This window comes from Anser anser (assembly GCF_964211835.1).
Source record: "Anser anser genome assembly, chromosome: 10".
In the NCBI taxonomy this organism is placed as follows: Eukaryota; Metazoa; Chordata; class Aves; order Anseriformes; family Anatidae; genus Anser; species Anser anser.
Window position 1 is genome coordinate 1786216 of NC_139730.1, and position 18328 is coordinate 1804543.

An 18328-nucleotide genomic window follows, 5' to 3' on the forward strand; every position below is an offset into this window, starting at 1 on the left:
TCTTCCCTCACACACCAATTAAACCACCAAGGAAGGCAGGCTCAACTGACCGGCATTTCTCTCGAATTTTTATTTGACTTTTTAAAAGTCAAAACAGCGATACCACACACTATAAGAATAGGGGATGTTAATATCACATAAACCTATATATTTTGTACACACCACTGCTGACGTTACCCTTTAATTGTCCATTCATCCGTCGGCTCAGGTAGAGAACCGCGTTATTTATTTGGCTGCTGCACAGACTGCCCGCAGTGGCCTAAGAGCAATTGCTGAGAAACATGATACATTGAGGTCTCAACCCGCGCAAACTGTACCTAAACTTACACTTTATTGCAGCTTAGTTCACAATCTTCACCTAATATAGGGTTACATCCCAGTGCAGCAAGCGGATAAATCATCCCGGAATATTACTCCGGCTAAGTTTAGCTGTGAGTGGAGCATATGTGCTTCCGAGTCACTGAAGCAAAGGCCCATAAAATACACTAATTACTGGAAGTTATGGTCACTGAGTGATTGATAGCGCTCTGCAAGGCAACTTCCCTCTTTTCAGCTATTCTGACGGGCCTCCTCCACCACAGAGCAATTATTAATTCATGACCCAACCCTCAGGCACTGGTACCTTTACTTCTAATTCCACTACCGCAACAACCGTGATGTAGCTGGACATTGTCTTTCCTCAGCCCAGTGGCCGCATGAAGGTGGCAGGCGTGGAAACTGAGCTCACGGCCACTGCTCTGAAGAGATTGCTCGAAATAGCTCAGGGAAAAAAAAAAAAAAAGAAAACAAAGTAGGCCAGCTTTTTCCTAGGAACAAGTTTTTGAAACATCATTCTGTACAGAATGATTAAAACTACATCAATAAGAATTCAAGTTATTGAGCAAAATTCTGCGTGTTACAGCTACTCTCAGTGGCTGAATGAAGTGTATAACAATTTATCCATACAAGTCAGAAACATCACACTACGTACAATCCTTAAAAATATTGAAGACCAGGATGAGGGCCATTGCAAAAAAGCACTTTTTATTTTCTTGCTTTCCATAATCTTAAATTAAAGATGTCTGCTACCAAACAATCACACCTATGCATTATCAGTGGTCCACTCAAATACTAACCTTATTTTGAGTGATTTGCAGTGACAAAGTAAACACCCTCTGCATCCAAGCACTGCTGGCTATCCGATGCCTGGGTGCAGAAGGGAGGGTAATTTTTATTAGTTTAGAGAAGGTTGGAAAAAAAGTGCAAAAAAAGTGTGCACATCATACTGTATCTACTGAAATGTGCCTAGATCCAGCTAAAGTGTTCCATTAGTTTAACAACTTCTTCATTTCTCAGCATAGGAATGGGGAAATCAGGTTGGTGTTTTTCAAACGTTCGCTCAATGCCGACCTCATGCCTTCTGCTAGGAGCTGCTCATAGCAGCTCCACCAGCACCAGCAGCATCCCCACGCCGGGGTCTCTCCCGGTCCCTCCAGTTGAAATGAGCCGATAAACTTCTGCTCAGTCCAAGCGCGTCGCACCACCAACAGGGACAGTGGGCCCCAGCACTGAGACAATTATTTAGCTTTAATTCGCTTCTCCCAAGTTTTAGACCACAATAAATTCTCCTTTGCCCATTTCTATACTTTACTTTTAGACATGGCAAACTTGCATGCTGGCCGTGGACAACAGCTCCAGCCTTCAAAGAAGTGCAGCCACCTGACTGACATTCACGTTGCTGTTAGGACCAACCCAATGAAACTCTGGATTTGTGTCTTCAATTTAGAAGTGTATGTTCCATTAAAGATTATGTGTGAATTATATAAAAAGTTCTCTTACAGATCTCAAAAAGCAAGGACAACTCCAGTAAGAACTGCCACTTGACCTCATACCACCAAGCTTCGGGTCCCAGATCTCCCCCCACATCCATTTACCTGCTGTTGTTTAGGTTAGGGTGCAAATTTGATGGCAGCCCAACCATCACATCCACGCATAAGTGAGATCTTGCAGAAGACAAGTGGTCTGCAGGCCTTCCCGCACATCAGCTCGCTATCCTGCAGGCCAGCTCGCAATCTTGATCTTTAACCATTACCACTTCAGCGCTGATGATATGTGGCTGATCACATACTCTAACCTCTCCAGAAACAATTCTTCTGAAACCTCCTCTCCTTGACCAGATTATTTACACGTGCATCTTTACATCAGTTTTCTGCAGTTGAACAAGACTGAACAAGATTGAAGTGCTTTACGAGAACCATCTTAAAGCAGAGCTGCTTCTCGTCTAGCACCCTCTTCAAACGTGTTCCTCCTCTTTGCCTTCATGGTGTGAGTGTGCTTCTCTTGCACCTCCACCTGTGCTTCCAGCCCAAGTGTGCTGACGAGCCTGAGTCCATAATGTTGACATTAAAGGTAAAAAGTGCTAACCCTGCTCAAAAAATACATACGTGTACCCGAAACGCATGATGCAAAGCATGTTTGCTGGATATATATATAAGTATTGGTTCCCTACATACGGGAATGCACGCAAGTGCTGAAAATCCCTAACACGACTGCTTGAAATATTGCTTAAAACAGCATCTTAACACAAATGTCACAAACAACCAGCAGGCCTTGAAAGCTCTTGCAAACACACAGGTAACGGAAAACTCCAGTGGCTACAGACTTGAAACTCTCATTCGGGGAGGTTTAACCGTTTGTTTCTAACATTAGAACTGATACTGAAAAGCTGTTTTCCCCTGGAGGAGGGAACATTGATTATCTTTGCAAAAAAAGGTCATTTTAAAAGGAGGCCTGAAACACAGGGAAGTAGGTGCTTTTCTCAGCAGAGCACAGCAGGAAGTAGGGACTAGGAGATGACACAAAAGGAGGAGCAGAAGTGTGAAAAAGGCATCGTCAGTCAACACAGGAGCTCATATTCCACTTCCAAAACCTGCTCGGTTTGTGGCATAAGCAAATCACTTTCATTTCCTGCATCTGCATGCAACTCCAGTTGCATTTCTGGGTAGAATATCTGACAAAGATCTGCAAGCCTGTTCTTTGCCTCAACAAAAATCTCAGATCACAGCTCTACTCCCTTCCCTTCCCAAAACGCCCTTCTCCTTGCCTACCGCCATCTCCTCAGGGTACGTAGGAGACTCTGATCCTCAGTACCGCATCCAGAGAGAGCGAGTGCTCCTCAGCTGGCAGTCCTGAGGCAGTGAAATCCAGGGAAAAACCTGGAAGCAAGCTCCTGAAGAAGCAGGAGCACCTGAGAACTGGCCCCGCTGGGTCCAGCCAAGCCCTCCTCACCTACAGCAGCTGCTTACCCCCGGAGAAGTGGCCCAGCTGAAGGTAGCACCTCAAACATCACCCGAAGGCACCGCCGGACAGGGATGCTGCCTTAAAAAAATAACCAAGACTCACCGGATTGCAGCCATGTAGGGCAGGATTAGTGTAATATTGCAAAGTTACAGGAAATATTAGGCACTCTGATCTATCCTCCTGTGCAGCGCACAGTTTTTGGATGCAGACTGAATCAGTTACAGAACACAAACAGCGCTCAGGCTCAGCCCAGTCAGTCTGGAGAGTGTTTTATGACTGAGTTATAAACCCTCTGAAAAACAGCTTTTATAATGAAAATGCTGACACAGTCTTCAGTGTAGTGACAGCAATGTCATTGGTTTAAATTGAACTTGCTTTGTCAACCCCAAAGCACTTAAATAAAATTACATCTAAAACCCTCAAGAAAACTGTTTATGATAAAACACTTTTAAACAGGTTTACAGATCAGGTATTAAACTTAATTCTCTTTAAAAAAAAAATGAAGAAAAGAATGCAAACTCCCCCAAAAAAGAAATAAATAATAACAATAATAAACTAGCAATATTTCTTATTTTTTTGGAAGACTGATGGGAAACTGAATACACTTAGACATCTGTTAGTTCAAAAGGAAGAAGAATGCTCACTGTCTCCCCAAATTTATGTGGTACCCACATTTAATACTTCTCACACTCTGCTCACAACTTTTTGGGTGCAGTTTTCTTAACCCTCAAAAGTAACAGTGCAGTTTCTCATTACACATGGCTTTGCAGCAAAGAAATGCAAGACATCTCAAAGGCTCAGAAGAATATTAAAGAAAATGAGTAGCTTTACTTAGCTGCCACTTAATATTATCGTATGTCAAAAAAAAAAAACCACAACCTTGCCAACTTGTTATATGTTGCCATATGTTATTTCTTTCAAATCATCATGCCATAACTGTGCTAGCTTGAAGTTGTAGGGATCAGAGTATTACACTACTAAGTGGATTTTAAAATCCTACAGCAAATGCTAACTTCCCTTTTTAACAGCTCCATCAGCAACAGCCTGAGTGTCTCCACTACCAATCCCCACGTCAATACAGTGTTACTTTAATGACAGTGACCTTGTGTGGCTCTTTGAGCATCTTTTTCACCTTTTTTGAGACATTTTTCTGAGCCACTGTCCTTGCTTTCATCATTTAACACATCACTCAAAACACTTCAATAAAACATAGCGATCACGTTGAAGAGAGGTCTCAGAGGACCAGATGACATACCAATTAACAAAGCACACAGAACCAAATTGTTTTGTACATCTGGTTCAGAAGACATTCGTGGAAAGTGAGAGAGTAAAAAAAAAAAAAAGTTGAGAAGGTTTGAAAGAGGAGAAAAAATGCAAATGAAAGGAGTTTGCCTAATGCTGGATAGGATGTGAAATTCATCCTTTAAATCAAACTCATGACCAGCCAGGTTGCCTAATAATAAACCTAGGCTAAGCTCCAAATGTCTTGGCCTATGTGGAAAATCATCAAACTGCTGCTGCACATGGAAACACATCCTTTATTCAGCAAAGGAACCGGTAAATACTAGCTCCATATAACTTGCATTTATATCACTCTATTCCACTGTGAATCAGAATGAACACGACAGTCAAGTATTGATGTAATACACTCTCATTTTAGCCCTTTGTCAGACAGATTCATTTACAGAGCGTGAGTACGTTCTGAATCTCTCCCAAAATTGTGAGGACTCTCCAGTATCACAAGCCATTGAAATCTGCAGTAAAACAAATTAACAGCACTGCATCCCCTGTGACACTTGAAAGTATGTCATTATCATATATTCCGAGTTAGCTTCAGACTTGGAAGAAGATTTACAAGATCTGAATACAATGATTCAGCATTAAATATTTTCAATTTGGTTAAAGCCTATTTGGCAAGGAATTTATTGTTTGAAAACATGAGAACAGTCCTAGAGAGCTTTCAGGCTACAAAATATGAAATTTGCTTAGATGCAGAATGCCAGCACCGAGACAACTTGACTTCTATCTAATCTTCTGCTAAAAACATCAGTTGTACTTCACCAAAAAGAAACAAAAAGGATCTCAGCCAGTAATGGTGACCATAATCCCTATCCCTAGTGCACTGATAGAAAGAAGCCAACAGAGCAGAGCTTGTCCAGCATTCATGCTGCCATTGGGCTAAATGGGACCCAGCTTTGCTCCAAGCAGGGCAAAGTTCTTTCACAACACTCTTCTAAGGTTGAAAAAGTCTCCCGAGAGCATCCTGTGCGTGCTGATAAGGCTACAAGGATTTGGGGCTGCAGCTGGCTTGTTTGTGACCAGCCTGGCCCCGCATGAAGCAGGCTGTGGAAATGCATACACCCTGCTGTCATCACCAGAGCAAACTGTCCCTTCTCCCGGACCACACCAAGCCAGACCTGACTTTATTTGTCAAGACACTATCATAGCATAGGCATTTCTACTCAACTTACACACTCTACGTTATCCCCCCTCTACACAATCATCCATTTTACAAGTCCTCGAAATTTATGTTTTAAAAAAATCCCAGAGTCCTAAGCAAAAACAACCCACCTTTCTCTTGAAATCCAAACTAGCCTTGCTCTGTCCAAACTTACAGGTTCTCATTAATTTCTATATTTATGCTTGCATTCTCTTTGAACTGCTTCATTTTGACAAGACTTTTTCCAGTTTGAAACTATCTTTGAGAGAAACCTTTCTAACAGTGAACACTTCAAATCAAACACTTGATTTAATCATGCAGGGACAGGTTCACACCACTGTGCAAGGATTTCTGCTGAGATATCGCAAAGGCATTACCCAGCCCAAACCTTGAATCTGCATAACCCTCTTTTAACCCTAATAATAAGACTCTCTATACTGGTCTATAACAACGAAATACAGAAATAGTCATCTTTAATGCCACAAGTGTTGAAAGCATGTAGCAGCATCCATGCACCAGGCCCTACTTTTAAGTCTCAGGTGGAGTTTTGATGGAGGGCTCAAGACTGTTGCATGGTTTGCGCAGCGGCTCTCTGTATCTTACTGTCCTGAACTCTGTAAGAACAAATCCATTCTAAATACAGCCAAGACTTTTAGCAAGAGTTAAAGGCATGCATGTATAAAAGAGCAGACAAAGACTATGTTAAAATATTTTGATGTTAGCTTTCATTCGATTCTTCCAACGTGCACAAACAAATGACAGATATTTGCATACCTCCATGAAGGAAATCCCTAAACTCCAAACGTCCGAATGAATCCCATACTGCTCTCCTGAAATCCGCTCAGGCTGCAAAGAGAAGGAAAGAAACATCTTGAGCCTAGTGAACAAACCCGTCTACTTCTTACACAAAAGCTAATTCAGGGCAAACAAATCAACTGAGAAAGTGCAAAGAATCTTAAAGCTCACCAGGAAAGCTGGCAGAGAGCAAACACACCACTCAAATGTATTTTATTTCTTTATTTTTGCCTCACTTCGGCGAGAGCAAAGGACTCGGTTATGCTGAGCCTTGGGCCATGCATTGCAAAGCTGGCCTTGGCATTTGTGCTTGGGCCGCTTTATCCAACAAAAAAAGCCAATGACGTGCACATGCGCAGCAGCACACAAGGTCAAGCTGTAAGAGCCCATCAGTGGCACACATCTATTTCTGCGCTCAGACACAGCAGTAAGGTACGCTAGGAAAACAAACTCCTCGTGTTGAGTCCACAGGTTGGGCAGCAACCATGGTTTAAAAGGCAAAGTTACTGAAGCCAAAATAATCAATGAAGTCACGTGCCAGCAATTCTATTTTACATATTTTTAACTTCATTTTTGACCCACAGAAAAAAAGACTTCACTCAAAACTATTAATAGCAAGTTTAATGCCTCATGAAATAGAATGCTGTAAAATATAGCTGCTAGTTTTTACTTGAAAGCTACCATTTCAGCATTTCCAAGGTCAAGTACAGCATGAAATGTAACAATAAAAGGCTCCATGAGACTTCTCTCCCCACTGTGCTGTTAATGCACCTGTCTAGCCCAACCACCTACACAGCACTGGCTGTATTTTTAGTCTTTAATAATCCAGAGACCTTTTTTAGAAAACAAACTCCCAAATTAGTGCCAGTCCAATGTGTTTTCAGATGTTTACTCTGCACTGCTAATCCCAGGTCAAGAGCTTTTATTGCAGCCTGACTGTTAAGTAAAAGCAGTGCTGCCCAGTGCAGAAGGGTAGCCCTCAAATGTCATAACCTAAAAAAAAAAACAGAAAAAAAATGAAACCGGAACGGATTTTTTTTGATGGAGCCACCAAAAAATGTGGTGGTTGTTTTTTTGGTTTTAAATTTTATTTTTCTTATTAAAGTACATCACCGTGAGCCTTCGTAAGTACGATTAGCCTAAGCCGAACGTATTTTAGAAATGTTTGCAATGGTATCGCATAGGGATATGATTTTTGAGAATCCTTTTGTACTGACAAAGATCCTTGCAGGGATGCAGACATGCAGGCAAAACCGTACAGCCAGGGATGTGTCTGCCTTTACAAAACAAGGTGGAACCACCTATCCCAACCAAGCACGAGTCGAGGATGCTCGCGGAGCTTTGTGGTGCCGGCGAGGCCCCAGCCCCTACAGAGCCACCGAGCCAGCCGCACAGCTCAAGGGCAGCAGTGGGACAGCTCAAGCTTCAAACACCAATTTATACACAGAACTGATGTATTCAAAGAAGATAGTGGCAAGTAAATCATGCCCATTTAAACAAAAAGTTTAGTTGCGTGAATTTCTCTTTTAAAAGCACGGAGAAGAAGATGGAAATTAGAATGATGCGTGCACAAACTAAAGCGCGCGACGCACAGATCGCCCTAACGATCCCCAGCTCACAAAGCCTTTCTGTTAAGGAGTTTCACAACTCGTTACCTTTTTTCATCCAAAAGTTGTGTTTGTTTTTTTTTCCCCTAGTGATATAGTGGTATTTATCACCTACAGTAGATGATAAAGTGATTTTAAAGAAACGTGTTTTTGATGTAAATTTCAATTTCTCAATTAGAATAAAACTTAAAAGATACCTCAATTTTTTGATGGTTTCAAATTCCGTCCTGGCCCCCCAACCAGGCAGACACACCAAAGCTTATGACCTTCAATATATTTTGATGACGTAGTCATTATAGTTATACATTTCATGACGACAAACCATGAATTCAGTGGGCAAAACAATTTTAACAAAAGAATTCAGATCAAATATGTTTTAGCTTAAACTTCTTTTTCAATTTATAGATGAATGTATCACAGTCATCCATAAAGGAGAAGAGAAAAAGTAATTTATTTAATGCACACCTGGGAAAGAGAACAGTAATCTTGACTTGTACACTAAAAGCATAATACAATTTAATTATTAGATCTGCTTAAGACCACATTAAGACTAAGAGTGGTGTGGGAGAAGTTGATTAATTTGAAGCTGTTTATTTGTTTGAATCACTATGTTCCAGTTATTTTACAGAACAGAGGCATAGAAATCAGCAGGCTTACTAGCAAATGTAGTAATATATATGACCAGATTTAAAAAAATAATAATATTTTTATGCACATAATATTCTGATCACAAAGGATAGCCCAAGTCTTTCTAGGATGGTGGCGTAAGTGTTTCAGAAGCCACATAATGGGTACACCTTGACTAGAAAAGCACTTAGCAAATAAATGGACACCCTGGGATGCTTTCTCCTCACAAGAAAGTAAGGAAAAATACCTGAAAGCGATTAAAGGTCATGGATTTCTCTCTCCTATTTTCTGAGGTTTGAAAAACACAAGTATAGACCATTTTGTATTCCTGTTTGCATTTTGCATTTTTTCTCTCTTCTAAAACAAGCTGATGCTGATTTTTTCCTCGTCAACATTACAACATAGTTTGTTAAAAAAGAACTGCCGTGACCAAAAATAAAAGACAGTTATTTAATGCTTCAGTGTAGAGTGTTATTTAAATTTCTACCTCTGCTAAATGAAGAACCAAAATTATTCTAATTAATCTGACTAACGAAGAACACAGCCTAACTTTTGTACAACAGGCATTCTCTGTTGACTGAAATTTATATAGAAAAGTGAAATGCACTGATGGCTTCTTACGTATGGTATGAACATCACACAGTTTAGTGGCCTGGTATTATTATGGTGGACTGGCTCTCTTTGTTCCCTGCTGTTGCAATGCATTAAAGACACCTGAAATATATGAAAGAAACACTTTTCCTGTACTACTCTTCCATATCAGCAAGACCTGTAGCTGTCAGAGAGCTGCTAGGTGAGCACAGGTAGGAAAGGAACTGTTTTGTGACACACGATTACGCTGAGGGTGGGGGGAGAGGAAGTTTGGGAATCGATTTAGAATATGTCCTCCATTACATAGAGCAAGACTGAACAAATACTTCTATTTAAATGTTATTCCTACATAAATCCACTTACCGCCATATAAGCATTTGTTCCAACATACGTCTTGGCTATAGAATTCACCAGCTATCAGACAAAACAGTCTGTTAGAACAATATAAAGATAATGTGGAAATAAAATGGGCAATTATTCCTCATTTAACCTACAATCATCATTCCTATAAATCAACTAAAAATTATGGAAAAGGGAACAAATTTATCTGCGAAGGCATTAAAAATGATTAAATCTCTCTTTTGTTTTGAATGAGAGTTCCAATTTAAGCAAGCGCTGCATTACGGTTTATGGCAGATAACCTTAAACAATTCTGTTAAACAGGATGCTTAGCGCTTTAGTACCCCAAACTAGTCTGATATAAAAAGTCAATTTGAAGTAGGATTGAACGCGCTCATTTTTCAGTCAGCTGGCTCAAGATGTGAATAAAGCCACATTCATCTCTTGAATGCAATGAGCACTAAATACGCTGGAGGGACAACAGGCTCTGACAAGTTATAATACCAGGCTGACCTTCTCTTTGGTCCTCATGTTTGGCTGAGAGTAAAGGTGCTGAAATTCAAATCAACATCACAGCAAGCTCATGGGTCACTATCCGAGAAGTTCTCCAGGGAGGCCCAAAATGGAAATTAATTAAAATTTGTGCTGCACATTGTAAAAGCCCACCACTATTGTTACTCCCAATATTAATTTTTATTGTGGGCCAGTTGGGCTCCCCAGACGCATCTCTCGTTCTGCCCTCCCTTTTGTCTGGCCAAAACGCTTTCATATCAAAGCTGCATATCAATGAAGTTTGCTATTCGTAAGTAGTAATTACAATATCAGCAGTTTTTACTGTCATTAAACAATGAACAATCATATTCAGATGAAGAAAAGTCGCCCAGAGATTAAAAATGAATAGCGCTCTCCCAGCAGAGGGGAGCTTGCTGGGGCCGCCCGCCTGGCGCCAGGTGATTTGGGCATCAGGGAGCAGGAGGGTATCTGAGGGGGCATTACCTGGGTGCTCACCCCGAAGTCGCACAGCTTCACCTGCCCCCGCGTGTTCACCAGCATATTCGACGGCTTCACGTCTGTTGGGACAAAACCGGATTTCATTTACGTTATCCTGGATACGCATCGCACATACAGAGATCGTAACGAGTATTGGCATGGTAGATTTTAATAGAATCGTCGGCACAATGATCATGAGCGTGATAGATTTTAATAGAAAATATTTCAAAGATGCATTTCAAATGCAAGCTCTGGTTGGTAACAGGCATTAGCACAGGTGACATTACATCTACCGCAGGTGACGCCAATCTAGGAGGAGCAGCAAGGGCGCTGAAGGATGGGATCCCGAATTCAAAGCCATCTTGACAAATTCGCAAATGAGACTGAAATAATATTCAATAGGGACAAGTGGAAGTGCCACATTTAGACAGGGATTAATCGACTGCATAAATACCAGATAAACCAACTGCCTGGGGCGGAGGCTGGAGTAGGGCTGCGAAGAAGGACCTGCAGGTTGTGGCACGACGCGGAGACAGGGAGGGGACAAACTCCAAGCTCCCAAATGCAGAAAAGTCTGATACAAAAGAGTGGAAGGGAACAACCTGTGTTGCAGAGGATGAACAGGCTAAAACCCACTGGAGGGTATGTTGTTGTTGTTGTTATTATTATTATTATTATTATTATTATTATTTTAAGGTTTATGGAAGAAATAAGCCATATGCAAGTCAGAAAACTAAACCCTGGGATTTCCTAGAAAAAAGCTGCTACCTCTGAACACTTTAGGAATGACCAAGAAGCAGAGGTGCAGGCAGCCAGCCTGCCGCAGCGCGAAGGAACGGCCGGGCAGAGCTTCCACAGTTCCTCCCGGCGCCGTGCTTTGCATTAGTGCAATTAGCCCTGCCTCACCCTTCCTCCAGCAGCCTTTCCTTAATTCCACATAGGGACAAGAGTAGATCTTAATAGTCTTAAAACAAAGAAACAAACAAACAAAAACCCACCACAACAACAAAAACCAATGCTAAGTATGCCATACAGACGTCTGCATGTAGGAACACAAAGCACAAACACGTCCAAGCCTTCTCCTGCCGCAGCAAGGTGCCCGTTGCAGCTCTGCCCTTCTGCACAGCCCTTTTTGAAGGTAGGGGCTTCCACCTCCACGGGCTCCTACTGCAAAAACAGGCTCCGATCACCCCGTTTTGGAGCTTTTACAGCGGCTGGCTGCCAGCAACGCGTTAAAATGATCGCTAATCCCGCTCCTGCGCATAAAACTTCAACACGCACCGTAAAGACAGATTGCAAGTGCAAAGATGTTATCGCTGACCCCCCTCTGATGTCAAAAGAAGTTGGTAGGCTTCTGTTGCGTGCTGTAAAATCGATGTGCAGATAAACTGCTAAACATCCAGCCTAACTGTACGGCAGGAGACGTTGAGCATCCTTCTGTGCCAGGGCTGCCAGTGGGAAGGCAAAATGGGCACGATACGGCCGGGCTGCGGCTCGGGAAGATGAGAGCGCAGCGCCTCAGCCTCATCGCTGCTTTCTTCTGTCATTACGGATTAAAAGCACTAGCTTGTATCTTTGCCTTCTTTAAAAGTGAACACTAGTTGGGTGCAGATGGATGAAACCCAACTAGAAAGGAACCTAATTTTGTTTATCATTAAGTTTGCCTTTCTTTAGCAGATGTCTTCTGGTACCACAGTAGCTGGCTTAATTTGTCTCTGTAATGTAAAAATGTATAACCTCAATTAACAAGCTGATTAAACGCTTTCCTATACTTGAGCTAAAAATCCAGTCTAAAAAGGGGGAGCATTCAATAACACTTTATACAGCTTAACTGAGTCTGTATGTTTAAGTTAGGCATCAATACTGGTAGTGCATTTTGCAATTCCCCCCTAAAGCCAAAAGAAAAATCAGTCCCAAGCTCTTCACCACGTTACAGCATCAACAAAAGTAAGTTTGGGTTCCTTGACCTCCATTTCAACTTTAGAAATTCAATCTGCATGCTGCATTTTCTTGGGATTTTTACCTACCCCCCCGCCCCAGGTGACAGGACAAAATACTGCCTGAGAGCAATCCATGCACCAAATCCGTCACACACTTCCCAACATTTTAGGAATGTTTTGTTCTAACGAAAACTTCAGGAAGACTCTGACATTTGCTTCTGGCAACCACTCAGCAGCACACTCCTCTCTGGAGCCAAGTGGCTTTGCTAAGTGCAGCGAGACACGCACAGCACATCAGCGGGCCCTATCCTGCACCCTGACACCGCAAGCAGCAGCCCTGCCGAACCCTGGGGCTACCCAGGCACCGCGCTTGTGCAGTTGCTGAAATTACAGGAAATACAGGGCATGCTGACGTTCTGAATTATGAGTCCAGCTGTTTACAGTACCAACACTTTTAAATGAAAATTGCAGTGTAAGAACGGGTCCTTGCTTTTAATACTAAAGGATCTAACAAAAATCATCAGCAACCAAATGAACGCAAGCTCCCTCCAGCCACCACCTTGTGCAACAGGGGCTCTGCAGCCCCCCTCGCGCCTTCCCTGGTGTCACATCCCACGTGGCAGCAAGCTGATATAATTTAAACCCATCTTTCATTCATTAAGCGTTGCTTGATCCTAAAATCCTTCTAAAACTTAAAAAAAATCAAAAAAAAAAAATAAGGCAATAGGCAACCAGCCTGTAAAGGAACCAAATGCAGGTTAGGGACTCTGCTGAGCAAGCTGCAGGAAAACGAGCACTGCTAAGAACAAACACTATCTGTCTTTGCAGCACAAATTAAATAGCACTACAAATGGAGAATTTAAGCAAATATTTGCTATAAATTCCAATGGTTGTGTTGGTTTCCTCCAGAAAAAAAAGGAAGTGACAACCCTAGACAAAACTGTCACTTCGGAAAGTGTCTCATATTGAAAGTAGGGAGGAAAAAAATCACCCCATCAGGAAATTAGCCTTTTTGTTCATAAACTGCTTCAGTTAATGGGTTAAATATTTTTTGGTTTTGGAAAACAAATGTGCATAAATAATGTTCTGCACCATCTGCTTGTGATTAATATTACTGTTTAGAAGTGAAAGAATTTAAACAAGAGCCAAAAGGGGTCATTATGCTCCCATTACCAGTGCTTGCTTAATACAAATGATTTCTATGAAGCATCATTATGGAGGATGAACAAGTTCTCTTTATGATCTAACTCGTTTCACCTCTCTGCAGATAAATGGGACCTCCAAGCTCTTACTTACCAGTAAACAGAACTGTCAGAGGTTCAGCTTTCTGAACACCAAACATTTCAGTCATCTTGGTTTATTGAAAAGCGAACAGATTAATGATCATAGGGCGAAAAACAGATTTCTAAAAGCTATCTCTTGACTTCTTCTGTGATTTAAAAATATAAGACTGCAATATTCTAGGTTCAAGGGAGAGGAGATACAAAAGAGATTTTAACTGCTCACAGAACATGACTATTAACAAAGTGAAGCTGCCGGAAGAATGACAGCATTTTCTTGCCAAAATGACCTCACCAGCATGCTTCTTTCAGAGGTCACGATTATTATTACTATTAGTATTTTGAAATAAACACAATAGTTCATGAGTGTGCAGCTCTGTGCTTAGCTATACTCACATATATAGGTATATGTGTATATGTACACACACATATGCCCTATTATCTTTGTTTGCACTTCATTATATGTAACACTAAAGCTGATTAATTCTCACAAAGCTAAGAAGTGTGACGGGGGAGCGACTGGATGTCTTTGGTGAGATCTCCTGCAAACTGCAGCTCCTGCTGAGAAGACGGAACACTGATGTCCACCGTGCCCGTCCCTACCTGGCAGCCCTCCTCCAGCTCGCTTAAACCAAAACAAAGGAGGATTTGAAAACGCTTCTGTGGGAATAACGCGGGAAGAGAGCACCTGAGTGATGCAGGAATCTCCCATCACAGATTGCCATGCAACCAGCAGGCAGTCCAGGAAGGTCTACAGATCAACTCTGCCCAACCTCACGCATCACAAACCAGAAAACACTTCCCAAAGCTCTGCTACAAACTTAAAACCTGCTCAGAAACCCCAGTCCCAAGACCAGTGCAACATATACCAGTCCCTAGTATGTACACGCAGATGCATACAAATACAGATCAGTACAATTAAACACAAGCGGGTAACATTTATTTCAAACATTTCTTTTAATAAGAAGGTGTGAACTGAGAAAAACATACTAGATTAAATGCATACGGTCTATACTTATTCTTGAACTTAACGGATTTTGGTTCCTCTTTATACAAACTTTGACTTTGTACATGATTAGACTTGTTTAATTGCTAATTCTGTTTTAAATCTAAGTTAATTTCTCATTACCCTTCCATTTCTACTTCTTATCCTCTGGGGAAAAGAGCACACTTATCATTGGGACATTCTCACATCTTCCAAAGAAGTGGTGTAGGTGTTAATCTTTTGTTTACGTTTGATGTGGGTGTGATGACTATGACTACAGCTTTGCGTTTATTAATATGCACGGCTATCACCTCATTAGTTGCAAGGTATGTTTTGAAGTTAAGCTGTAATATTTGCTGAAATGTCTGATCTGGAATAAAAGACTTGTTCATTGTGTTTCCTTTGCTTTAATCCATGCTCTAGTCACAAATCTGTCGTTTGCTGCACCGCATTGCACAGCTTCTTCACGATGATTGCTTCTCCACCTTAGTTATCACCACCACAGAAATTCTTGACTTCTTAGCCTATACGAGCTTCCCACACAGCCTGCTTTACGTGTGACAGCAAGGAAGTCAGGGTTACATTTTCTTTCATTTACCTCTGATGCATTAAAACCAGTAGGCAGCTGAAGGAGATTACCCCGAGAAACCAGCATCTTCCTGGCACTGCATTGCTCTGTCCCCTGCTCTGCACCTTGCATTAACTGTTTTATATCAAAGCGCACACACGCACATACACACGTGCGCATACTGAAAAAACAAGCCCCTGAGGAACCACTGCCGGACTCTGGAATGGTAGTTATCCCATATATATATATATATGGGATATATACACACACATACATACATACACCCCTTCTGCAGTATTGCTCTCACCTTGGTCAACCCAGTAACAGACCAAGGCCAGAAAACTCTGAATTGTTAAAAAAGATCAATTTCTGCACTTTTCTTTAGCCAACAGCAAGGACCATACATAATTTACGACAAAAGCAATAAAATGTTACAGGTACAGTATTTATGCTTGACCACAATGCTCCCTCCAAATCGTATTCAGTAGGTGGCCACAGCCTCTAATGAAAAAGATTCAAAAGAGAAGAAATTTCAAATCAGCTTTTCCTTTTTGGGTGCTATAAAAGCACGACAAGGACTGTGCTGCCTACTCAGAGTGACACCCAGCCACGGATGTTCCAGATACTTTTTCTTTTCTTTTTACTCTGACATTTGCTGTGGCAGCTGTGGCATCTAGATTGTACATCCTCTTGCTCAGAGTAGATGGAGCTGTTAAGTCTCAGCATCTGGCAACATTCAGGCTAATAGATTAAATGTTTAAACCACCATCAGAAACACAAGGCCTCACTTCATGGGCTCCCAAGTGGATGAAGAACCAAAGGACGTTTGAGCATAAGCTCCAAGGTGGGGCAGGACCTCAATACCTACTGGTAATTAGCGTTTCCTATTAATTTGTTCTTCCCACCCAGAGCACGGACTTCTGGATGCCTCTGCAGAGGTGCCCAGCTCCTTGCACGGACCACACCAGGACACGGGGCGCCTCACCCAGGCATTTCCCAGCACCTCGCCAAAGCCTGGCACCTGCTTCTCAGCCACTCCAAAACTCCCCAGAGGAAACGGCCTTACCTATTTGGGTCCCGACTTAAAATTTTCTACTTGTCTCCCTACTTCCACTTCTCTTTCAATCACAAACGACGTCGGTTACTGCACGCTCCAACTGTGCACAGGGGCTGAGTGAGCAGATGGGTTAAATTAAACAGTATCGTTGGCGACATTAGGAGCCGGAGCTGTTACTTTCAGACACTTTAGAAACATTATAAATGTAATGAGTTTCTCCTTCTCTTTTTTATTTGGGGAGCGGAGTGGGGGAGAAAGGGCTTCTTTGTTCTTTAAACATCATTTTCCACTGCTTTCCGAACTGACATTGGTTTTTAAAGTTCTAGTGCATTTCACCACAATAGACAATGTATTTTAAACAAAATCTAAAAACACTAAAAGCAAGAAATACGTGAGAAGCTAAAAAAGCAAAAAACAAGGTAACTTCAGGAAGCAGAACAAACAGCAAAAACCTAAAAATGGTCTGTTATGCCCACGCAAGTTTAAAGTTTCTTTAATTACACGTGACCATCTTAAGGACAACAGGTGACAATTTTAGAGATGTGAGACTCTAGCAACGCTTGTGGATGCTGTGTGAGATTTCTGAAGTACAGAAGAAAATTCATTACCTATCTTCTAGTTTCAAAGGTAGTCAAGCATTTAATGATCCTTGCTGATTGTGAAAATTCCACTTGGCACCTGTTTGCAACCCTAAGCATCTAAATCTCTACAAAATTCATTCCTCTCTTTAGTCTATTGTATGTAGGGGAGGAGGAAGGACAATAAAAAGAGAACAGCAGTAAAAATATTTTATCAAAGAATCTGCAAGGCTAATGAGTGAGATTCATTCTGCTTAACTCCACTGGAATCCAACCAGATGTTAGTTTGGTCTACTGTCTCTGCTGAAAGCGTTGTTAAAATAAAATAATGTGGTATTTCACTGAAAAACAGACAACATCTGTTACTCACCTCTGTGTAAAATCTTTAGACTCCATAAATAGGTAAGGCCTTTCACAACCTGTATTCAAGAGAAACAACAACAATACATATTAAAAAGTATGAAATGCTACAAATCTCATCTGGCAGCAGTTGTTAAAGACCCGACATCCAATGAAGAGTGGAGTCAAGACCATGAAAAGGGGAGACAAAACATCTCTTCCAAAGGATTACAGCCACAGATGAACCTCTGATGGAAACTTGCTGCAGATTACATGACAGTAGGTTCTTTGGGAACACATGAATAAACTTCTTCCCAGGTCGTCTTGAAACAAAAGTAACCCAATGAAATTAAAGGTCAGAAAACAAAAAACAAAAAAATTTCTAGCATCATGTTTTACTGCCTTTCTTTTATTTGCCCTGGCCCCCATCATTTGCTACATCTATACTTTCTCCCCTCCCTTACTTCCCAGGTTTTTTACTTATTCCATGCAAACGCTGAACACTTCTTCTTCAACTGCAGAAATTATCTTATTCTTCGTATTATTTATGGACCAAACATGAACCTTACCGAAGGTTTTGGTTCTGTAAAGTAACTAAACCCCAATACTTCTTGCACTTTTAACACTATTTTTTTTCTTAGATTTACTTTTTCTAGGAGCCCAGAAAACTAACAAGATCCAACAAACAATTCTACTTCTGTTTACTTTTTACCCAAACCATCTCTGCTGTCTCAGCCAGCCTTTTTAATACAGCAATTTTTTTTTTACAAAGTTTCTATCTACGAGATGACATTTCATTCATTTTCCTGAGACACTTCTCTTTGTGCACCTCCAGAACAATAAAGCATTGCTGACATTTGTAAAGTTGTCTGAATTTTTCAGACAAAACAATTACATTCTTTTCATTGTCCGA

General features: G+C 41.3%; 1 protein-coding gene across 7 annotated transcripts in view; it reads right to left on the reverse strand.

Annotated features, from left to right (window-relative positions):
• The window catches only part of MAP2K5 (mitogen-activated protein kinase kinase 5), a 129535-nt gene that overhangs the window by 54498 nt on the left and 56709 nt on the right, over positions 1-18328 (reverse strand). For 4 of the 7 annotated variants that reach the window (XM_083851244.1, XM_083851241.1, XM_083851238.1 and 1 more), the window contains 4 exons: positions 17447-17495; positions 10675-10748; positions 9703-9753; positions 6494-6565 (listed from right to left, as the gene is read on the reverse strand). In XM_083851244.1, the coding sequence (XP_083707370.1) occupies positions 6494-6565; positions 9703-9753; positions 10675-10748; positions 17447-17495 (246 nt within the window). The remainder of the gene's footprint in view (positions 1-6493; positions 6566-9702; positions 9754-10674; positions 10749-17446; positions 17496-18328) is intronic. The other 3 variants (XM_083851239.1, XM_083851243.1, XM_083851242.1) reach the window with 1 other exon arrangement.